This window comes from Oenanthe melanoleuca, chromosome 2 (genome assembly GCF_029582105.1).
Source record: "Oenanthe melanoleuca isolate GR-GAL-2019-014 chromosome 2, OMel1.0, whole genome shotgun sequence".
In the NCBI taxonomy this organism is placed as follows: domain Eukaryota; kingdom Metazoa; phylum Chordata; class Aves; order Passeriformes; family Muscicapidae; genus Oenanthe; species Oenanthe melanoleuca.
In genome coordinates this window covers 91,427,397-91,452,919 of record NC_079335.1, presented here as the reverse complement: position 1 = coordinate 91,452,919, position 25,523 = coordinate 91,427,397, and the positions used below count along the sequence as shown (strand labels likewise).

Sequence of the window (25,523 nt, the reverse complement as noted above, 5' to 3'; positions counted from 1 at the left end):
GTCATTTGGAATAGTGTGATCTGAAGAGATCTGCCAGAGTCAACTGCCAGACTATGGGCTTAGCTTCCAAAATAATATGATGTAAACTCTGAATCTCTGGGAGACTGGTACTTCTCACCACTTCTTATAACATACTGACAGCAACAGCAGTTTATAAATGGGATTGGAAGCAATTGCAACTGTATTCTCTATGGGAAGTTCAGTAAAGAGGGACCATAAAGGGCTACAGAGAGGGTTACTATCATAAGCAAATACAAAACTAGAAAAATGAGGAAGTTGGGAAACATTAAAATAGATGCATGTTTTAGTTTACCTGAAAATTCTACAGAGGTAGCAAAAAACCCTCTACATAACTTAAAATGATGCTTTTTTATCCATTAATATTTCCTCATTTGCAGCACTTCCCATTTTAACTCTTTATGTTTTGGCATAAAGTTAAGTTAAAGCAAGTTAAAATTCACTTGTTTGTATGCCAACAGCATTCACCTTGAAGAGGCTGTTCATCTGTAACTTGTACAACATTTTTTTGAATCTTGCCTCATAATAATTAAGGATGTAGTGAAATTTATTATCCACCATGAGCCCAGATTCAACTAAGAATATCTCATTCAAATTTGGAAAAAAATGCAGAAAAAAGATTAAACTATATTATTTTGCACCTATTAGAAGGAAAAAAGAGAAAAGGGAAAAGGCAACTTGAAAATTAAATAATCCTGTCCTTAAATGACAATAACCATTAAACAGATATCCAGTCTTACTATAGATTAGCTATACATTTTTGCAGCTCCCCTGCCAGCTCTGACAAAAATCCATTACACAAGTTTCCGGTTACTGACTTCATGCCTACAAACTTCCAGTTACTTGTAAACAAGCTAAAGCACTTCACCAACATCCAAAAATTTTGCAAAAATAACAGTCAAATGATCTAATACTGAATTAAACAGAAGTTCTGGTAATACAAAGGAAGTACCTACAAGCCACTACCAACTTCCACAGAGGACACACTTCATGTTAAGTGAAACATTCACGTGGCACAGAGTATACAAGATTCAGATACTTTATGCCTGACAAAACTGGGCAGAATCATAGCACACCTGAAGTTGGAAGGGACCCATAAGGATCACAGAATCCAACTCCTTGCTGCTTTAAGGACTATCCATGACTAAACCATTTGACTAAAAGCAACATCTAGATAGTCTTTGAACTCAAACAGGTTTGGTGCCATGACCCTTTCTCTGGGAATCTTGTTCCAGTGACTGTCCAGCATCCCAGTGAAAAGCCTTTTCCCAGAACTTCCCCAAACACAGCTTCATTCATAGAATGGTTTGGTCCATAGAATGGAAGGGACCTTAAGTATCATCTTGTTCCAACCCTCTTCCACAGGCAGGAACACCTTTCATTAGACCAAAGTTGCTCAAAACCCTATCCACCTAACCTTTAAGACTTCTAGGCACAGGGAAGCCACAACTTCTCTGGGCAACCTGTTCCAGTGTCTCACCACCCCCACAGTGAAGAATTTCTGGCTACTATCTACTCTACATCTACCCTTTTTCAATTTAAAGCCATTACTCCTTGTACTGCATACCCTTGTGATTCCATTTCCTCGTGCCCTGTCACTGATCACCAGAGGGTGATCAGCAACTCCTCCCCCTCTGTCCCCCAATAAGAAAATCATAGACTGTGATCAAATCAGTCATGTGAATATTTTCTCATTTTAATACAAAAGTACATATTGATTTTGCCTTCTTTTGTGTTCTGTCTTGCTCATTTTTCTTTCCTGTAAAACCTTTTCTGTATAAATGTATCTGAATGTATCCTACCATGTAGGGAAGGCTAGAGACTGACTTGTCTTTAAAATTGACATCTTGTTTTATTATGAGGTTTTTCATAATTTGGAAGTGGGCAGAAAGACACTGCAGGAGTACTAGGTACCAAAAACATCGTCACTATTATTGCTGACAGCAAAGATAGCCCTGCAGATACATACCTAGTCACTATAAAAGAGTGACTACACAGAAACAGATGGCAAGTATGCTGCAAAAATCTTTAACATCTCATTATGGAGAAAATTAAATTCTGTTGTACATTGTCACAGTCAAATAGCAGCAGTATGTCAATCACGTTAGCCCTCTCATGTCATATTTATCAAAGGAGAACAAGTTAAAATGACAGCACATACAACCTCAAGCATTCAGAAACTCATGAAAAAACTACATAATCTCAATTACTGTGGAGATGGTAGTAGAAATGCTTATTAACATATACAGAAATCTGAATATATGTGTCATGAAAATTACTTGAATACATTGTTTTTCTTAAATCTGGGCAGAATTAGAGCTCCAGAAAAGGAGGACTTCCATTTATCCCAGTGTTTGCAGACTTCCAGATTCAGTCCTAGAGATCCAACTACAGCCAGCCAATGGTCAATACAAGACAAGTGCTTCCCAGCTCCAGGATTCCCATGAGTAACTCTATGCCATCCAGGAATACCAGCCAGACTGGTAAACAAGAAAACCCATAAAGACATCTATACTTTCCTGCGACACAGGGTACAATATTCACTTAAAAAATACTCTTCTCATAGCTTTCAAATTGCTTTTATATTTTTCTCATGTTATTATCATGCAGTTGTTATTTACATAAACTTTTCCTATTCTCTAGTCAGTCTTCCAACTCCCCTCAATTGTGCATAGCTACAGACCCTTGGAATTTTGCATTTACTGTCCTTTCTTCTCCATTGATGCAATGAACCATGTACTTTTATCACTAACTAAAATACTCCTGCTTGCTTCTGAGTTATAAATAGAAGAGGCACTTCTCAGTTGTCTTCTTGAATCTGCACACTGTGAAATACTGCATGTTAACATTAATGGCAATCCTTGCAAATACTGGATTAATTTCACTTTACACCCAAGATTAAGAAAAAAATTTTGTACCTTTGCAGGTCCAAGAAAAGCTCTCAAGGTTTTAAGAAAACGCATTATTGTTCTCATGCTTTAAATCACTATTATGTGTTGTTATTGTTAAATGTTGGCCCATAAATGTGTCGTTATTATTATTAACTAAATCTGTTGTTGAGTTTTATGCTCTCCACGCATCTCCAAAATGTATTGCAAACAGTCAATAAGGTACAGTGTCTAAGTACCAATTTCTGAACTCAACAACTCATCCTTTCAATTGTCTTATTTAGGAACACTAATGCACATCTGTGATTCCACTGGAAACTAAAAATGTATCTTAACACAAGCCAAGGACAACACCCAGAAGCAGCATGACTGTTCAAGACAGGGGACCATATTTCAGCTAACAGCTATGGATGTCTTTCAGCTTTTAAAATTAGGCAATATTTTCATCTGTTCAGGCTTCACCCTGACTAGTAATAGCTCAATATGAATTCTTCAGTTGAAACAAAAGATGTATTACTTAAAACTAAACTATTTTAAGCATATTACAGTCACTTAAGAAATACCTTTTAACTAATTAGACTATTAAAAAAAAGACAATAATCACAGGATATTCAAACTTTAAATCTAGAAAAGCCTTTCACTTAAGTTGCTAGTATTTGTGATGCAGTCACTAGTTAACATATGGATCTTGAGCTCAAGTGAGTCATTAATTTCACTGCAGAAATGCTGTTGATGCATCTACCAGTCAAATACAATGTTAACTTGTTTCTCTGTCATTAGAGTGAGCAATTGAACATTTCACTCCTGACTGGTTCTTTGGCTTAAGAGTCATACTCTGAAATTGAAAACTGCTTGCTCCAACAAAATACACTCTTCAACAGAACCAGAAAACATTTAATTTCATTAGTCTGAAAGCACCCCTAGCTAGGTCAAAAGGAAAAAAAGGCAGCTCTGCTGGGGCAGCAAGGAGCTTAAAGCTGAAATGCTACATTCAAACCATTATATGCATCTTACTGAGATACCGGACTAAAATCTTCATCAACAAGCACACTACTCGTACTTTCTCTAAATCCTTAAACATCACTTTTTTTTCATTAAAAATTTCAGGTACTCACAACATATGAGCCCTAAGCTACTGCAAATACTGTTCAAATAGATGCTAATGACCAACTTTGTGAATGATTGCCAAAGTAACTCCAGTTTTCAAGATTCTAGTATAATCCAACAGACAGATGGATCACAGTGAATTTCAGAGAAGATAGATTACATAAGTAGCATCAGAGTCTTCCCTACACTCTATAATAATCAATTCCAGGTTCAGAGTTCAAGAATGGCCAAAAAATTTCCTAATAAAAATCAAAGCAAATATCTCAGCCTTCTAGAAGTTCTGAACAGCAGAAGCAAGCATGTGCAAGCCAATTCCATTTGCATTCTAAGGTAAAAAGGTATAAGCAAAACACATGTAAAGGCAAGACATACCAGTGCCTATCTTGACAAGCCCAAAAAGTTATAAGGTACACAGAGTGGACAAAAAAAAAAAAAAAAAAAAAAAAAAAAAAAGCAAGAAATGATGTAAACCACATGAAAAAAAAAAAGAAACTAAGCTGAGAGCAGCAAGGCAAATGAGACTTGGGTGTATTGTTTTTTTCTTTGAACTAGAGAAGAAATAGAAAGGACAGAAACAGAAGTTTTCCAAACCAAGCAGAAGTAAATACAAGCTTTAATTTGAGGTGTCTTCTTCCAGCATCTCAATGGATCAGCTCTCTAATACAGTGTGATGGGAATTAGTTGCAGGTACCCAGAAAGTGAGTCACCTTTCCAAAATTCATTTAATCAAAAATAGCTACCTCTGAGAACAAATTTAAGCTGACTTCTAAGATCTCTGTAATTCCCTAGTAGCCCCACAAAGGCAACTGAAATAAGTAACAATCTTTATTATAACATTAATATAGAGCAAAGAAAAATTCACAGCTCTCACTCACCATCTGCAAACAAACTGGAAAGCTTTCTGTCCATTTAAAAACATATAAACTTTCTTATTATTTAATTATATATAGTTAAATACATATTATATTAAAAATACATATAATACAAAAATATAACTGTAACTATAACTATAAATATTCCTTGAAAGTTTCAGAGAAACACTGATTCAACCATCAGAAGGAAGGGACAAGTAAGGAGACATCTTAAAACATTCAGCTCAGCACAGCACATGTTAGGGAATTTAATTCTGTATTTCCTTCAAAAATTGATTTAAGCATATGCCTATTCATAGAAGATAAATATATACATTCAATTAAAACATAATTAATTCTATAAAAGATTTCCTTGAAGATTCTCAAATAGGACTTGAACTGAACTACTAGCTAGTTAGGATCACAGATAAGTACCTTGATACACTTTTCTTCAGAAGATAATTAGCATGTTAATAATCTTTAGTCTCTAAAATATATTTTAAAAGTATCAACCTTTTCCACTATGATGAGGTCTCCAACTTGTATGTCTGAACTCTTAACTTGCACTTTACCTTAAAAAAAAAAAGAAGAAATGTAATCAACATTAATGAAGAATAACAAAATATAAATCCCAGAATGCAAGTGTTATAGATGCTACTGTTAAGTGAAAACATTACAATTTATACAAAACAGATCTCTGTTGAATACATTGATAAATACATTTCATCTGCTTGAATAAATAACCCAATGGTTAGAAATATTCCAGTTTTGTAACCAGTTAGCAATTGTAAAAGTGTTAGAGGAAAAATACATATGAAAGATGCTCAAGTCTGATCTGTAGTATCTGTAATAGAGTTGTAAAATTGGAAAAAGGAATCTTTCACATCTACTAGACAGCACTTCTGTATCTCCTAAGAATTGTTAGGTTTATAGTCATGGAGCAGTCTTGCACACGAGTTGTTATTCACAGCCCAGTTACCAACAGGTAACTTTGCTTGACCACTAAAGTTCCTGGTGTAATTGGCACTGTCTGATAATGTTTGCAACTACAGTAGAAAAGACACAAATCTCTCTGAAGTCAAATAAATGCCTAAAGATTTAATTCTAGAAAAGTAAAATATCAAAAGCTGAAAGAGAAGTTTTTCATTCTCTAAAGCTGCCCATTCAGTAACTGCTGTGAACAACTCACTCAAAAATACAGAACACATTTTCCAATTTAATTTCCATATGTTCTATAGTGTATTAATATTTGTAAGACTGTTAAGTTTTAACATTCTTATTTGATGGATGAAAAACTGAGACAGAGAGATTAAGCTATTGCCCCAATTATGTTATTAATGATCTCATTATAATTCAGGAGTTCTAGTCCCAGGTCTACAAAAATAAAGTTGCTTCCCTGAGTTAAAAACAACCAAAACCCAAAATCCCCTGAAGATATAAACACACACACATATGAATAGCCTGCTGAACTGAAACACCTCCTGTAAGTATGAGCTTCCCTCAACAGAAATACTACCATGATTCCAAGCAGCAGGTATAAAATGGCAAGTATGTCAAAACATAGGAAGGTGGTGGTGTTCTAAATGACAGGTGGAATGAATGAGAACAGAAGACACACAAAAGTACAGAAGGAGCAGCAAAATGATTGATGTTTAATAAAAAATACAATGAGTAGTAGATTTGTCAATGCACAATCACATCTCTGTTATACTAAGTATAGCAAAAAAAACTAGGGCAGGAGGCAAATCCATGAGACCCTCTCATTACAACTCTCAATAAAGAGAGACCTGTCTGCAAAGTTACTTCTGAGAGCCAGACTTTGCTACTGATAGTGACCTTTTACATTAGTTCAATTTTTCAGTTGCCAGAAGCACTTTCTGTCCTCAGCTCTCAAATATAAGACAAATTCTATCTTCAATAGATAAATTTGTGAGGGGAGAGGAAGTAGCTGAAAACTGCAGAAGGTATAAAAAGCTGTAGCAAGAATATCAGCAACTCTCTACAAGAATTTTGAGATACCTATGGAAATTAAATTACTGTCAAGGTATCAAAAGCTTTTATTTTTTCTAATTTAAAGTAACTAATACTAAAGCTCAACCACGAAAACAATAGTCTGACATAAAATCAACACATTTCACTTGCTTACCTGCACAAGCCTGTGAATTCTCCTTAAAAATTCTGAAGTTTTGACTAGAAGTGAATAGCATATATCAGAAGAAATATTGTAATGTTACTTTGCTTTCTAAGTCTGTTGGCTTTACCAAAAGGATAGAATTTTCTATATTGTTTTCCATTCCTCTGCTAACAATTTTCATCAATTTATCAGTCAATCACTTGATTATAGCAGTAACAGCCACAAAAATTCTAGTACGAGCTATATCAAATCTCAGATCTACAGCACCTATACAGTAAGCAAAACTATTCAGAGGTACTAACCAAATGCAACTACTGGTAATTTTATCAGCTTAAACAATCAGATTTTCAACAGTCAGGCTGTAACTGCACCTACATTAAAGAACAAAAGACACTAAGCCTGAGAGGCCAAGAGAAGGTAGAATGTTTGTGTGTAACACGATGTAGGACAGACATAAAGCAAAGATTTTTAGTGCCAAGTACACCAAGAGGAACCCACACTGCAACTTTGTTCGTACTTAATCTAGCAACTCCAAGAATTTCACTTAATGAATTGAAAAGTTTCCTTATCAAACTATCTTCTGGGTGGCTTACTATAACAGAACAGAATGTTCTCTTTATTAGACCCTAACGTCTTGCTGGATCATCCTGTATACCCTCACACATAAAGAAAAGGCCTTACATACATACAGGACAATTCTACAATAAATTTGAATGGCAGGATATATTACATTAAATACTAAATGGTAAAATGTGGCAGTAATTAAAAAAAAGTGACTTCAAATTCTGGAAAGTCAACACATAATGCCTTCTTTTAGGCTAGCAAAAATGAGACTCATTAGATAACATTTCAGAGAACATTAAAATAATGCAATACTATATCTTAGTGAAGATGCATTTAGAAAAAAAAAAGACACTGAATGTTATTCACTGCATAAATTATTTTTGCAAACTATTTTTTCTCTAAAAACATCTCCATTGCAAAACACACTTCACCATCTGTGTAATTACCAATAAAAAGTCCAAAGCTGTCAGAAGTGGCTGCGCATCCAGACTTTATAGTCCACCAAGGCGCAAGGCTCTCGCCTAAAGCGATGTATAAAATTACGCAGAGCAGGAACACTGAAATGTGTCTGTAGTAAGTCATTATACTCCCGAGATAAAGCCACTTTAAATGAACTGCAATGATTTGAAAAACTAATAAATATCTCATATGTGCTAACAAGTACTTCACACAAAAATTTAGGAAATCAAGGAAACAGAATGTGGGCATAAACTATGCTTCTTTTTATTAAAAAGTGTGTCCATCACCTGACTGCCATTCTTGAAAGAACAGACACTTCTCAAAACAGCATTTTCAAAGTTTTTGTAATTTGCTATTACACCTTAGTTCCTTTAATACTGTCTGAAGTACAGTTTGTGGAGTTAGTAACAGCGCTCATCTCTAACCCATACATACAAAACTCTTGGCTGATGGCAGCATAGACCATATGAAAATTCTTCCTGATATCTACTAGCCTGAACTATCAGCATAATTAGGGTACACATAACATAATGGGGAGTTGGAGGAGAGCAGAGCAGACAGGCAGTGGGAGAAAACCTAAAGTTCCAGTGAGTCAAAAGTGAGGATGCTGATCTTTCAGAGCAAGTGCTGCCTGTAGGTTGTTCTTTCAAATTCCAACTTATATAGTGAAGCGAGGCTAGTCTTTAACCACCAATAGTAAAACTCTACAAAAAAGCTTTTCTGCCTTCTCTCTTCTATGTCCTGCCTACTCTTGGGTAAAATTATTCCTTATCTGATCAGCTCAGTGCTTTAAAAATGTGGAATAACAGTCCCGTTGGTTTTTTCTCTCTTCTGGCCTCTATTTTAAATCCTTTCTTACTTTAAAGTTTCAAGTTATGTTTCTGTCGTTAGTACTGATTCCCTAATCAGACAAAATTTATAGAAAGTTTTAAAAACTTGTCTGTTCTAAATGGTCTAAATACCAGGAATAAAGTCCTCAGTAGATCTGAAATGTTACAAGCTATAAAGACCTAATGTTGTACCTCTATATTCAGATACAATGTGGTTCCTTAATGCACTGGCTTTTCAAAGCAGAGGGACAACCTGTTCTTGAAGAGCTGAAATTCTAACAAAAAAAGAAAATTGAAATCACCACAAGACTCCAAAAGAAACATACTAGCTTTCACACTTTTTCCTCTTGTATAGTAATTACTGGTTATTGATATTTTCTTAATTTCACAGTTTTAAATATGTTCTCAACTTGGTTACATTCCTTAATAGCCTTTAAAGATACTGCCAAAGTATCTTTAAGTGCTAAGTCTTTCTTGAATCCTGGACAGAATTATTTCATTAAACTTATCTCTCCTGACATTCAATTTTTCTTTTGCTTTGCAGGTTGCAAAGTGAGAGCTCTGCAAAATGTTAAACATTATGAGATAATATGACAAATGCAGGCCACTTCTTCTGCCACTAGTAGTTGTCACTATTATAGTAAGTTATTTTCTTCTTCATCTTTTTTTTCCTTGGAAACTTCAGTAACACTGCACAGGTAAACCTAACTAGGAAAGGTTCAGAACCACCAACATCAAGAATGGGAAGGGAGAAAAGGAGAGTAAAAATTGCTTTACAATTTTATTATCCAGTTGGCTTTTCACAGGCTAATGAAATACATAATAGCCTGCTTATAAACTTGAGGTGATTCTGCTTCAGAATAGCAATCTATATAAGCAGTTAACTGGTCATACCTAAGTGCGTGAGAGAAGAAACTGTGTCAAAAGTGTATCGGTCCTTTAGGTAAGAAAAACAGATAACCTCTCAAATCTGCATGCCCAGGTTTAAATTTTTTTCCATTGCAGTTTTCTACTCTACAAAAGGATAGGTAGGTGAACTGCTCTGAAACAGAAATTCCTCCTTCCAACTTAAACCTGAATGCTGACTGAAAACTGTCTATTAAGGATCTGCAGACTTTCACATGCAGCAAAGCAGATTTTGCAGCAATCATCTCATTAAGATTAGGACAGCAGAATTTCTCATACAATGTAATACATTCAATACCATAATCAAGTAAACAAGGGAAAAGAATCACATGACAGACATGAGACAGGAAGATTTAATTGACTCGCTCACTTAAAAACTTCAATGCATTTACTGATTTGCATGTTTCATTGCTTGCCATGAAGGGTTGAAAAAATAGAAACAATTCAAACTTCATGTTTAACAGGTTCACCAACTCGAAAAATGCAAAATTACACGCTGCAAATTCAACAAGGGGAAACTGAGCTTTTCCGTGTTACATGACAAATAGGAAACTGCGTAACACTGGATATCTCATAAATCAGAATTAGCCTATGGATGTTAATCTGGCCAACACTTGTCCAACTACAAATAACTAATACCTAAAAGAGATGTCCCATTCTCCCTTGATTTCCTGCTCTGAATAGCTCATTATTATTAAAAAAGCTGATTACAATAAATATTCAAGTTTTTTAATTATTAGAAAGTCATTCTAAGTCTTCAAGAATCACTAGCATGGATACCGTTATCTTAAAAGTTCATAGTTCTTACATTAGCAACATGCAAGTCAACATTCACATGTTTTACATCTCTAGAATTTCCCAAGACTAAGGAAGAATCCAACAAATAGTTAAGCCTGATATGTAGTCACAGACTTCCCAATTTTAATCTACTGCAGGACTGTATAAAAAAATTTAGTTTACAAATCAGTCTACCACACTATCTCTACGGAAGCAATTAATCACAATTTACATCCCAATAACTTCTACTGCAACAAATATGTTTATTTTCCTTCAGTAAACACGTAAGTTGGAAAACAATTAACTAGAAATTATTTTAATTTAATTTTCATTTTTATCAACCAAAACTGAAAAGAGAACCTTGTTAATTTTAAGTTTTCCCACTGTCCAGTTTGAGCATGGGCAACTTGCTTAAAATCTCTATGTCAGTTTCTCTAACTTTTAGACGGAAAAACTGAATATTTCAAATAAAAGACAGTAAAACTAGCACAAGTCATAAAATCATTAGGAAAGAAAAACATGCTAGAGCAGTATAAAGTGCAGCTCCACTCTGAAAAGTGACTCTTAAGAGCAGCATCAGTTTTCAGGCTTTTAATTAAATCAGTATCGAGTTTGTTCATTCACAAGTAACAAAGCCTTCTTTCTCCAAACCATTAGCCTGTACTTTAGTATAGTAGGCCTAACCAAATTTTTCCACTTGAAGAACACCATCAATAATAAAAATTAGGCAATTATATTGAAACTAATTTTTAAAAATAGTGTATGGAAGCATAGTACTTGACTTTATTAATTTACACAGATAAATAAGATAAACCTAATCCTTTTGAAACATGTAAAAACAAGGTCTAATAATATCATGGGAAGAAGTCCCATTTTTTTGTATCAAAATTGCAGTTCTCTGTTTCAGAATACCTCAGTTTGGAAGAATTCTGTATTAGGAAAAAAGTGCAATTTATCACTATCATGATTTTATATATGGCTTTGTGGCAACAAGTACAATTTTGAGTGGTGACTGCAGTAATGTTTTCACTCTTAAAACTGGTCATTACTCAAAACAATGTTAGTTCAATGATCACACAACTGTCAACACGGGATGCAGAGTTCAGTGTACACAAAGTTCTTGAATCTTTACTTCTGTAGAAGATCAGTCTTCAAAAAATGCACAAAACAGAAAAAAATCAAGTATGAATTCATGATGGCACTGACACCAAAATCTGAAAGTCAAAATAGACGAACACTCTTGTAGGTTAAAAGCTGATATCCCTTTTTTTGAAAGAGAGGCATTTTTAAAGCTTCTTTTTAATAAGTCCCTGCCCTCTATGTGTCAGTTCCTAATATAACTGCTGGGCTTTACCTATACTACTGTATACTATAGTACTTTTAAATCTCTAAGGTGACCAAATTTTCATTGACAACTTCCTTATTTCTAGGAGAAGCCACAAAATGAAAGGTTTTTCAAATACATGTATCCTCACACAATATTTCATGAGCAGAGGTAGAAGAAATTGCAATTCCAAAACTGCTACTTACATGCTGCTTAAATGTCTATTAACTCTAAATGTAAGTTTAAAAAAGAGAAGCAGAAAAGGCACCAAACCTTGCTCTTGAAAAATCAGTCTTGACATTTACATCACAAAAGTAACTATAAACTGTACATGTGCTTCCTGAATTAAGAATTTCAGATTACTAACACTGTTGCTGAATAGGGTAGGATTGTGCTATCAGTTTCAAGGTGGGTGTTCAGTGGCCTACCATAACAGATTTAAAAAATGAATAGGGAGGCCAACCAGCAGTTTAAATTACAACTTTGAAACAAAAGCCATTAAGAGTCCATTTCCTAACAGACTGTATTAATCACAGCAAAAAAGATCTGGATGCTAGAAGCGCAACCCTCGTGTTAAACAAAATATAGCTATGCCAATTGTCCCATATGCCAAATTTCAACAGTTGTACTTCTAAATGTTGATTACACTATTTCAGACGGACAAGGAAAAGAAGAACATGAGACTATTCCCTACAGTTGTTCCCTTCAGTATGGAAACTCCAGAAAACAATGCAAAAATCCATACAGCAAGGAAGCAGCATGAATGCCTCTCTGTTGCTAGGTTATGCCATCACTATTGAGACTATTACTCCAAAAAATGTGAGCATACAGAATATACTTCTGTTGCATTACAAGCTTTTAATCCTTTTTTTTTTCTGGAGAGAATATTATCCAGAGCTACTCCAAGAGTTTAGTTTCTAATCAAGATTCCAAGATGTTGCTTTTCCCACTGAAGAATTGTTGGGAGGAAATAAAAAGAGTTTACATTTGGCACAATGTCTGCCATATACTGTAACTGCCTGAACTGCAATCTCACATTCCTTTAACTTCCCACTTTTAGAATTTTTATGCCAACGAAAATCTGTAACAGAGGAAAAAAACCTTTCTATGGGAATAGCAAGGTCATATTGTAAGGTTATTCATTAGATTTGATAATAGGTTAATCATTCTTTTTTGGCACTCTTCTATGTGGCACTCTGTTCTGAATCTAACAGTAAAAAGTGATAAGCATATACTAGTGAAGAGCAATGCAAACCTCTCTCTTATGCCCATGCTTAAAATTTACAATATCCTATCAAATTTGTCACTTCATATCTGAAGAGCTTCACTTCCTCACAAGTCTTAATGAAAACTTTTTAAAGATGTTGAGTCCAAAAAAAGTAATAACTCCTTTCATTATAGAAAACTGGCTGTTCCTGATATTGCATGATCAAACAGATCACAAATTACATGCAAAAATTAAAATTAATATTTTTTATATTGAAGTGAACTCACAATATATATTCCTTTTCTTATGCACAAAATATCGACCAAATTTGAAAAGCTCTAGGGAATTTTAATTAATTATGTACTGCTCTCTTATTTCCTATATACGCTTGATACATCATTGACAGTGTTGTTGAGTTACTGTTCAGCATCAATTTCAGAGGTAAACTGCACTTTGAAGTAAGAGCAATAAACAGCAGAATTCTTAAAAAACATATACAATTATATACATACACCTTTCTTTGACAAACAACCAAATATTTATTAAAATCCTTAAGCAGGCCAAATTTAACCATCATATTTGTCTAAGGTAAATCACATGCTTTACTTAGTCCAATGTAAGTTTCATTCTGAGTATTACAGCTTGAATAGTTATTTATTATTAGATAGCTATTTCTTTGAACTGTAAGTATGCAAATGTATATATAAGAAAAATATGAATTATTTTAAGGATTTATACAAATGGTGCTAACCTCGTACTGTCAGCTTGCTATACAACTGTGAGTTCATTTCTTTGTCTCTCTTGTAACGTCGAAATTCATCAACAGCTTCCCGTACCACTGTGACCGTCAAAACAAATCCCTGTTAAAGACACAATTATGCAGTTCAGAACTCTCAGTGTAATAATAGAAATAGATAAGTAAGAACATTTGCTTAGGACATTGACTTTTCACTTTTTATTTTGGATTTGAGTCTTTTCTTCAATAAGTTAAAGTAGTATCTTGGTTTAGTCCAGGAAAAACAAAATCATACTTGCACATTGTACAAATATAATTAGAGTAATTACCTGTCCAAACACACATAACTGAGGCAGCATTTCTAAATGCAAAAAAGGAAGGTGCTTGGGATTACTTAAATACAGCCTTTATAGTTTTAATAAGAGTATTTCCTTATCATCCACAAACTTTAGGGCTTTACCAAAAACATTTAAAAAGCCTCTAATTCTAATGTTGAAAAACTGCCTTTTTCCTAATACACGGAAAATGATAAAATAATGGCAAGTTTAATCATTTTGCATCTTAAATGCAGTTATTTAGCAACACATCAAAAATATGGACAAATTAAAAGGGGATTTGTTCTGAAAAACTAAGTGTCTAAATGCTCGAGCTGCTCCTTTCACAGGACAATGCCACTGTAGCTTCTGCTGGAAATGCACAAAGTGCTTCACTCAGCTGTGATGGTCTCTGGCTAGAAAGGGTGGTAAGCTAAAAAACACAGAACAATTCAGGGATAAGCACATACATTTCCTTTCTACATCTCTTAATCTCCTCAAATGAGATCTTCTGGCTTTGACTCAGCACTTCAGTTTTTCTCCATTAGTGAAAGAGAAATAAAAATTTTATCAGTAAAAGAACTTTCCATTATTACGAATAAGATGGATACAAAATTGAAATATTAACAAATCCCCTAACAAAAAAGATTGTACATTATCTATCTAGATTCAGACAATCACCATTACTTTATAGAAGAAATTTTATGACAGACTTCTCTTGCAGAAGTCCACAGTTTGCCAAAATTCCCCTAATGTCCTAGCAATATGAAAGGAGTGAACATGTAGAGCTTTCCTAGAATTGTTGACTAAAATCCTGCTATGGATTTCAGGGCTGCTTTGCAGTTCCAGACCAAAGTTCCAAGGTGTATTTAGCTGTGACCCTATAGTTAAGAACTACTTGCTTGCTCAAGTTTATATTGGCTACAATTATAGTAGAACTACATAGAACCAAAAAGAGTCTATGAAAAAGCATTCTCTTTTTATTCCTCAGGGCATAACCGAATGAAAAATCAGATTTTTTCCCTTTTGACAGCAGCATTTTTGTATGTTTTGGCAATACAGACACTTAAACAGCATAAAAAAGGGCACTCCTGAAGCACCTTCAAACCTATTTCTCATTTGTACACACCTTGTTATTAGACAGTACTCAAAACACAGAATGCAAGGTGCTACTTGCAAGAATTTCCTCTGGCACCCCCTAGCTAAGCAGCTGAGTACTGAGCTGACCATTGTTCTGAGTACTGAGCTGACCATGTCTATGAGGAGCAATTTAAGAGAGACACTTCTCTTTTTACACATTTGCTAGTTGACAGAAGTTGATATTCTTCCAAAGGAGAGCTAAAATTGTGAAGTCAGTTTAATGAGGGAACCTCTCATCTTTCTCTAACTGTAAGCAGGTAAGTATCTTTAGGGTACTCATTACAGTTAAACCAGTATTCTTTAAAACCTTTGTATGCTGGAGTGGAAATGGAAAGTCCATTCCCTAGAGCAACTGAAATTAAATTAGCAAAATAGTCTTGTTTTAAGAACTTTGGGGCTAGATCTAAGTGTATCTGTGCTGTAAAAAACTGTTAAAATACACCAAAGGGAAGAAAAATCCTAACAAAACAACTCATAAAATCCACACAGACCATCAAAAAACCCCAAAACAGTTCTAGCAATAGTCAGCTTCTTATCATTTGGTTTTAAGTATCAGGGCAAACAATTGTCCTTTAAAATTTTGAGAGGAAATATAAGCCATAGTTACTCCTCTGATTATTGATGAAGATTTATCAGTAGTTACATGCCCTTCAAAAACCTTATCTGTTAAGCAGCAAAAGCAGACCAATGGATCAGACTGAAATGCTTTGTATTTTCCTCATAGATGCTTAGCTTCGCTCAACATTCAATTGCTGCCTTTTACCTGGAGGTTGATTATTAGTAAAAAAGCTTTTAAAGTAGAAACAAGTGAGTTTAACAAAAAAACATTGAGATATCGATATTTTCAAGCTGTATGTGAAAACTAAGATGCATAATTCAAAATTTGAATAAGACAAACTTATTTATACAGAACAGATCACTGGTGTTCAAAGTACAGTATTTTCTCCCTTCTTTGAGCAAGATAGAAATGGGCTGAGATGCAAAGTGTTTACTGGGTTTTTTTTCATTACTACCCCACCAATGTATAGCGCTGTACACAGCGCATCATGGTGAAAAAAGCAACTTCCAGACAAGGCTGACTTCTGTCTTTTCTTACTGTGTCAGTTACAAAGACTTTGTAAATATCCATTTAAAATCCCACTGTTAAACAAGCTTTCTATCTTGAAACTGTTTTTTTGATGCGGCAGAAGCAAGTCTGGGAAGAGAGGTGGGAAGAATACCCAGGATGGTCTCTCCATTTATCCATGGTTAAAAGGACACGTTACAACAATGAAAACAATGAAATCAATCCAGATATTTACTCTATTGACTTGTTAAGAACGACCTTTACTCAAGCAGTCAGCATGTCACAGTTCTTCTTGAATACTACTGAGAATAAATGCTACTGAAAAATATCAATTTTTAAAAAAAGTTTAAAACATAAAGCATTTGCTCTTCCTGTCTTTACACTTAGTGTGGAGGGACTGGGAAGAACATGAAAGAAAAGGTAATGATCTGTTTATAAATAAGAAAATAATTCCAAATCATGGCAATACAGCTGGCAGAGTACCAAAAGGGTCTCCTCTGAAGAGAATTCAGTTTCCAAACCACAGGAAATCTGAATTAGAAGCAAGTGTTTTGAACAGTTTCCCAAGAAAATACTGGAGATCTCAATAATAAAAAAAAGTATCAAAAGAAAGCCAATGCAACTGGCAGGGTGATCAATTATGAGAAGCATGTTTAATTAATAACTTATTGTCAAGGCACAATTTCCTCCTGATTTATCCACAGCTTAAAATATTTTATCTCAGTTCTTGGGAGTAAAAGTTGTAATCAAAATTGATACAGAAGGAATGCAAAAAATTTATGCTCACAACTCCAACCTAGTCTGAAAGCACAAAATAGTCACCAAACAACAATAAATGGAAAGATATTTAACACACAAATTACCTATGCTACCCAGTAAGTTTCTCTAGTAGCTGGAGCTTTTTTTGCTGGCTGGTTATTTTAAACTCTTGAGTGACCAGCAGGCAGAACAGAGCACTACACACTGACACCAGCTGGTTGACCTGCCTGCGGGGCAGAGGCATAGTAGGCAAGTGAAAGGGAAGGCTGTCAAACAACAGCTTTCAAATAAGCATTTTACTTCTGTTATGTTCTTTGATCACTGTAGTTTACCAGTTGCAGGTTTATGCAATGTACATAAACATGAAAACCCCCAAACTTTTAGTTAATAGCATTTTTCTGTTTACCAGAGGAGCCCAGTACGTGTACAGGTAGCCTATTTTCAGTGCTGGTACAAACTGTGAGCAGGATACGACGAGAAAATAGAGATTCAAGAAAAACTTGAACTGTTCATATAAAACCTAAAATGAAAAAGAAAGTAGATAAATGTCTTAAAATTTGTACTCATAATATACATAAAGTACACTTCTTCATGACAGGAGATATAAAAGCATTGTTTGTCATACTATTATAGATGGCATTATTACAGTACTTACACAGCCCAATGTATTATATCGACCACACACTACTAGATTATTTTAATATTATACTGCTATTTTCGTTGAGAAAAATCCATTTATAGTATTGCCTCTTTTCACTCTGAAAAAGCAATTTGCTAAATTTTGGGTTTTTTGAAAACTGGACTATGTATCAAGAAAACTGTGCAAAGATTTAACTATAGGTATTAAGATATATTTATCACTACATCAAAGATTTGGTCTAAACTCAGAGCTAATTATCCAACTTCTAAGTGAAGCCAGAGTAGACTTATCACAGAATACATTGTCCCATACTCCAAAGCAATGACAGATGCAGAGATTCCTTTGGTAATTAAAAGCACCACTTCAGCAAGCACATGTTCTCAAGATTACTTTGGTTGTAATTACAATGCTAAGAACATTATTCATTTTATAGAATTTTGAATCTTCAAAGACTTCACGTAAACCAGGCTAAGATGGCAACTCCAGCAGCATTAAGAGAAACGGTTACTGAACTTAGAACAATGAGACTTAAAAAAATGAAAACCCAATTATTTCAAAGATAAAAAATTCAAAATAAATCCAACACCCACATTCAGAGATTGTCTCCATCTTTTAATTTTAAAATTCAGTTAATATTAGAATGAGTTCTGCATAAAAATCAAAGTTGACTCATATTTATTGCTCTTACCAGTCCAATAGTATTTCTTCATTACATAAAAACCTATGTGCTAGGAAAAAATATTCAGGAAAGTCCAAAGTGTCTTTCTGGCAGCCACAACAAAGCAGTGGTACCTCAAAGCTCTCAGTTCAGCTAGAGACTATCTAAACAGCCTCCAAGCCTAAGATTTTTTTTTTTTTTCAGAGCATGGAACGCTATTTCATGACTTACCAACAAAACTGTAAAAGCAAAAAAGTGAAATCAGAAGTTGTCGGAAAGGTCAGAGCCTTCTTGTTCAGGCTGAACCTGTACCTTATGTTGATCCAGTTATTGATCATCCTGATGCAGTTCATACTGATTTCATACTGCAGTTCATACACTCATTTCTACTAATATGTTTAGCTGTTTACAAAAACTTGATACAACAGGTCAAGGAAAAGTCCAGACAGTACTTTAGGAGGTACAGATCTTGTAGGAGAAGGCGTACTTCCTACAAATCTTTTGAATCCTGGCAGACCACTGACAGTTCACTCAATACAAAGCTAAGCACTTCAGTACAGTTAAGCAAATTGAAAAGTCTTCAGCTGCATAAAACTAATAAAACTACTGCCTTGAAGTTCAGGAGAGGTATCTTCAAAACCTGCTCATCACAGAAGATATGTTTTATGGAAACACATACAAAATTCCTAAGCCCCTATATCAAGATATGAAATTGTAAAAAGAAATTGAACAGACTGGTATAAAGGGAGAAGTAGCAAGTATTTTGTGTAAAAAAAATTAGGTGATATTTTGGAAATCTTACAGCTCTTTTAACCAGCAAGTAAAACTCTGTTAATCTAAGCATTATATTAAGTTAGTATTTGGATATGAAATTATTGAATACTACCCACTGCCAACCTCAATGTTTAAAAAAAAAAACATAGAAGAGAACACAGGATTTCACAATTGAAAATTGCAGAGTAGATCACTGGAGTAAATATTTATGACCTTGTTAATTTATGGGTTTGGAACCAATACAATGATTTTCTCTACAAATTACTTCTAATAAAGCAGCATAAAAAAAGAAGACAGCTACACAATATTCTACTAATAAAAAGTCTTAATTTATATATAAAATTAAAATTTGAAAACATTTCATTTTCCCCAACTTGGGCTTTACACCTAGGATCTCACTTCATTTTGAAGTTACTATTAAGTTTTCAAATACTAGCACCAAATTAAAAATATGACTTGACCTATTGGGTAAAACCAAGATTTTTTAAAAGATCAAAAAAGAACAAACATTCTCTCTCACAACAGGGAATTGCAAACTACAGCTGATCCCTATAAGGAACGCAAATCTGGCTCACGATTTGTAATCTACACTGAAGATTTCTAGTTGCAATAATCAATGGCTTACTATATGCTTAATGAATTTTGTGACCTTCAGGAAAGCATATGTGGCTTAACCAATTTCAGTGTATTTAATAATTTAAACTTTGGAAGAAAACATTTACTTTGTCCAATAATGTTGAGAATATTTTATCCACATGTGATAACTGACATTTTATTTTCCTGACAGGAGATCAGTCTTAATTAGAAGGCCATTAATTTTTTTTTGTTGTTTTAATAAGGAAATGCATTACAAAACATCTGCCAGTCATTGGACTAAAGAGGTCAGAAGAATAGAATCAATACCCTTATAAATCAGCATAATCACTGAAATAAAAAATTTAAGACAAAGCATGTCTGTATTCAAAAGTACAAGACATTCAGTTTTTGCTATGGGACACAGTATTCTCAGATGGCATTTGTAAAAACATTAATAAAATTGTAATACTAAAATTTATAATATCACATTAGGATACATTTTTAGGTTTAACTATTTAAGTTTCGAAAAATTATTTCTCTGTTGCTAAATTTCATTATAACAACACATTTTTTTAAAAACTATGAACTAGACAAAACTAATGTCTCTTTTTGTCTTCATATACACAGTGTATAGTACAAGAAAAAACCTGAAACTAAGGCGTAATATGGCTTTTTAGGAAAAAAGTGACAAAAAAACCTTTCCACTCAAAACAAACAGTATTTGCTGAAGAACTGCATTCAAAGTCAAAAATACCTGCAAAAAGACTGCAATAACAAATTCAACTCTGAAAAGCACTACACTAGGCCTACTTGTGGTACAAATTGAAGATGTTAGTTGTTTTTATCCTTTGAGGAGGACATTTTGGAATTCATTATTTATTGTACTTTCAATGGCAAGGAGTATGAGAAAAGATCCATGGGACTAAGCTGTAATTTTAAATAATTTACTTCTCAATTGGATTCAATCCTTTGAATGCAGAAGTGTTCCTTTTTCTAAAAAATTACAAATTTCTGATAAATTTTTCAAAATTCTTTTTCAAATTCTCTAAATAGAAAAGTACAAAGAAACCCAGATCAAATTTCAAAAGCTTCACTGAATTCCAACCACTCAAACTGCAATTAAGTACATATCCCTTTGAAAACCAAACAATGTAATAAAAATGCAAGCTTGTTCTCAGCTGTTAATTTTCATTGAAATCATTGAGACAAATATAGAAAGAAAAAGAAGAACCTGGGCAAATAAAATTCTCTTTTTTTGCGAGATAGTAAAAAAAACACTACAGAACATACAGTCAGCCCAACACCAGAAAATGTTCAGTGGCCTTACCCCAGGTATAAAGGTAAAGATGTTGTACTTTTGATTTTTTATGGCATTTTTGGGGTATTTTTCTTCACACTTTTCAGGACACCCAAGCCACACTGTGCGAGCCTTCAGGTCTTTCTTTCTTCGACAAATGTTTATGAGCCAATCAGAACAACTGAAAGAAAGACAATTGTTTATTTTAAAACTACAAATGTACTATACAAGATCACAATTTCCAAACCTGGAACTCCTGAAGACAAATACCTATGAAAAACAGGCTAAAAAATGTTTGCCACGTCTAAATATGCAAGCATGATATTAACTTCTAATATTTAGGGCAATTCAGAGTAGTGAACTCACCTAGACATATGAATATATAAACACTTGCACACTCTTAGCAGAAAATCCTAATACACTTATGAGAAGCTTCACTACACCACACCCTGACACAGGTTCAAGAAATTCTAGCTAATAAAATTCTGCATCATACCTTATAGTCCTTTGACCAAACTCTTTATCTTGGATTATTAACACTCAGCTTATCCTAATGACTGAAGAGGAAATACGGCTTCTGTTCAATACAGTTCAAAAGATTTTCACAGCTTTGCATACAATTACTACATAATTTGCAAATCTTCAGTTTCCTCCATACCACTGCTAATGCCATACTGTCAAATATTAAAAAAAACCCCAACCCAAACCTAACAAACACAACCAGAAAACCATTCAAAACAAGCCCACTATGTAAATACAGATTGCACAGTCATCTGCAATGAGAGAACTTCACACAAAAAAGGAACAGCAGTCTTGCCTAACCAGCTTACAGACCTACTGAAGAAGTTTAAACAATGAGCAGTGAGAGAAGAGCTCACAGAACCTTTAAATAACCACATTTTGGACAAGGATACAGGACTGGCGGGAAGGAGTCACAAGAAAGAAGAACAAAAGATGGAAATGGAATGATGCCTCTGAGGCTCAACAGATTGTTTACTAACAGAACAAGGAACAAACGTGGATATGACTCAACTCACATAATGTAATGATCTTAAGTACTTGCTAGTACTGTCTACAGAGGCAGAACGACCATCCAGAGATCATTTGCAAAGAAAAGTGGGTTTGCTGTACACTGCATATCTTTGGTTTACAATCCTATATATTAAAGAAGAAATTATCTGTATTTATTTGTTAATACTGTAAGAAGGTGCCTCAATCATATTGGGAGTCTTCTTTAGGCAAGGGAATCAAGAACACTGAGCAGACAGTCCTTCCGTGCTCTTCATCTACTGCAGTTGACTGAGCTGATAACAGCAGGTTTCAGCTACATCAGCTGATGAAGTTGATAGGAGAAAAAAATTCTAGTGAGGTTTTTGAATATGCAGACAATATTTTTGATGCAGCAAAAAGAAAATAACCATTAGGAAATTCTTACAAATTTTATTCAAACCAACAGGAAGAATTCAGCTGAGAAAAAGAGATAAATTTACAATCCAATCACCTCAGCACTGTTTACTGGATTAATTCTGTATAGTCAACCTATTCATATGTATTTGTACACACCTGTAAGAAAACAGAAATCACAACCAACATGTCAAGAACAATCTCTAAAATAGAACTAATTTCACTCTGAGAAGAAGCAATTGCACTACCGTTTGAGAGTGCATGTTCTCTATTGACTCCTGGAGCTTTGAGCACCCTGACCTGGTGAAAGATATCTGTGCCCATGCCAGGAAGGCTGGATTAGATGGTCTTTAAAGGTGCCTTTCAACCCAAATCATTCCATGATTCATATCTCTAATAAAATTTAACTCTCAAGACATTCATCATCAGAAAAGTAAAGGAACATATTCTTGGAACTGATGCAGTTGGAATAATCATAATTGCAGAGTAGCTCACATAAAACCAAAGTAATTTCAATGAAGGTCTGTAAAGCTTTATTTAGAACCTACTGGGTAATTGCCTGTTGAATATTTCATTTTTCAGACCACAAAAAAACTAGAAGAGAGAGGGCTACATGCAAAGAGCAGATCAGAGTTCAAGGCTGTCTTGACAGATTAGAAAAACTAAAAAATCTACCTGGAAGACATAGAATGCAACTGAACAGGTACAAGCACAACACAGTTTACAGAGAAATATCCAACTATGCAAATACAGAACCAGGAAATCCTCAAAAACCAGGTGGCAGCTCAGTTACTGCGTGAGAATGTTACACTCATGCAAAAACAGACGTCTGCTCAGTGCGGACAAGCCTACTTGTAGCAAGTCATGAACGTATTCCTTTCCCTCAATCAGTGCTAGCATGATCTCAGTTGTCTTACAGGACCATTCTGAATACCAGATTTCAACAAACAGGTCTATTGGGAAAACAGACCACACATAAGAGCAACCAAACAACTACAGGTCTAGAAAGCAGGGCAGGCTGACTACTAGATACACCAAAAGAAACACAATTGTTCACAAAAGGCTCAGTGTAGACCTAATATGGTTTCAAGTATTTAAGAATCAGCTGCAAAGAGGAAAGGGACAATTATTCTCTAGGTCCACCATTATTAACTAATGACAGACATTCAACTGTGGCAAATCAATAAGCAGGGTAGGCACAACATGGACAGATATTGAGTAAACTCTTTTAATGACAGGGGTGGAGGAGACACTTAAGGAAGCTGGAATTGCTGCAGATCTCTAAGATGTGGTTAGACCAGACATTGGTGATAGATATAATTCATTCTGGAGAGACAAGGAATCGACTGGAAACCTCTTAAGGTCATTTCCTAGTCTGTTTATTCAGAATTACAGAATCATGAAATATACAAATACTGCAGGAAAGGAAGGCCGATAGTTACCTTACATTGCCACAATCCCTATTAAAGTGTTCCTTGTGTGTAGTCTACATTATCCCATGCTTATTACAAATTAATTTGGCAAAATAATAGAATTCAATTTTGTTAGTTCTTTTTAAAGAAAATTAAAGGTTATGCCAATAGCAAAAGTATTCAAAGCAACAATAACTTTGTTATGGAAATACCACTACATCAATACACACAAGCTGACCTTTAAAATACTTCAATTTTAAATGCTGGATTATTAAGATTTTCTCCCCAAAACTCTTACTATGTGATAGATGTAAATATGCATTTTATTTTTGTTACAAAAATCAAATGTCCTCCCATCAGCTTTTCCTAGTCATTTTAAAATAATTATTCTATCATTGTACTGGTGTTAACTCAACTTTCAAAATTCAGCCCTGTTATTTAGTAAAATACAAATCAGAAACATTATTACTTAAACTTGTCTTTAAAGCAAAATGAACAGCAGTCTTTCTATTTTGTGATTCCACAATCAGTTTAATGGCTGTGAACAGATCCTGCTGCTGCTGAAACATCCAGTACCTCCCTTCCCCCATAACAAAGGTGTGGATGCTTGCTCCTTCCCTTGTGCTGGCAAATATTCATGCAACTGAATGGGAAAACCAGGCCTGCAAATCAATTCAGCTGTAAACTAATGCAGAATAAAAGGGGATTATTTTTGGTTATATCCATCCCAACCTTTAAAAATATTAAAAACTTCCAAAATAGTTGCAACAATGCAGGTTATATGTTTGCAGCAGAAGGCAGAATGATTCCACTCAGTGTCAGCTTAGATTTTTACTTGATAAAACTGCTCATGGCATTAAAGCTTTAAACTTGTTAGTTTCCAGGCCAGGGGTGTGGAGACAGAAAGACAGCTTAGTTATATAGTGAGAAATTGTAAGAACATATCTGTAGGAAAAACATTCCAAGGAAAATAATGTTTTCCTGGAGAAAGTGAGCTAGCATGACAGCTCTGCCTACAGTTCCGTAGACAGGAATTCCCTGACAATCTTTGAAATCTTGCATTGTTCAATCAGTTCTTGAATTTGAACTGTAAACACACAGTCTCTTTTGTAGAATCATTTCCTCAGACAGTAAGGACTCCTCTACAGCTAAAATTAAACTTTCACCTAAGGCAACATAATTACACTGCCTTCTTTGCCATGGAATCTCCCCACCTTGAAACTACATTTTTTTGCTACAGCTCAGCAGATACTATCATGACCATTAGTTTAGCGAATGCCAAAAAGTACAAACACAAGAGTCATGTCTGACTGGGAAACCTTTGTGATACCTTTGATAAAAGGGATTTGACTGACAGGGAGCTAACAACAGTCAAGTTCTCAGATGTGAGAAGTCACAGATGATGAAAATATTACAGGTTATGCCCAAATCAGTATTGTCATGGTTCAGATAAGCTTTACTGCCCTAAAAAATTAGTTAGTTAGATTCTGCTATTTACAGTCTTAGCAGCAATTACTGTTTTATCACAGAAAGAACACAAGATGGATACGCTGGCCTCAGAAATCCCCAATACAGAACATATTTTTGACCAACGGTATAGACCCTTCCGTGGGCTTTCTGTACCCAACAAATTTGTATGATAAATGGGAGTAGCATTCTCCAAGCTTCAAATAGCCTAGAAA

General features: G+C 34.5%; 1 protein-coding gene across 3 annotated transcripts in view; it reads right to left on the bottom strand.

Annotated features, from left to right (window-relative positions):
• The window catches only part of ATP9B (ATPase phospholipid transporting 9B (putative)), a 150,400-nt gene that overhangs the window by 105,200 nt on the left and 19,677 nt on the right, over positions 1-25,523 (bottom strand). For all 3 annotated transcript variants that reach the window (XM_056483873.1, XM_056483874.1, XM_056483875.1), the window contains exons 3-6: positions 21,056-21,206; positions 17,487-17,600; positions 13,817-13,925; positions 5,378-5,436 (exon numbers count right to left, since the gene is read on the bottom strand). In XM_056483873.1, coding sequence (XP_056339848.1) covers positions 5,378-5,436; positions 13,817-13,925; positions 17,487-17,600; positions 21,056-21,206 — 433 coding nt within the window. The remainder of the gene's footprint in view (positions 1-5,377; positions 5,437-13,816; positions 13,926-17,486; positions 17,601-21,055; positions 21,207-25,523) is intronic.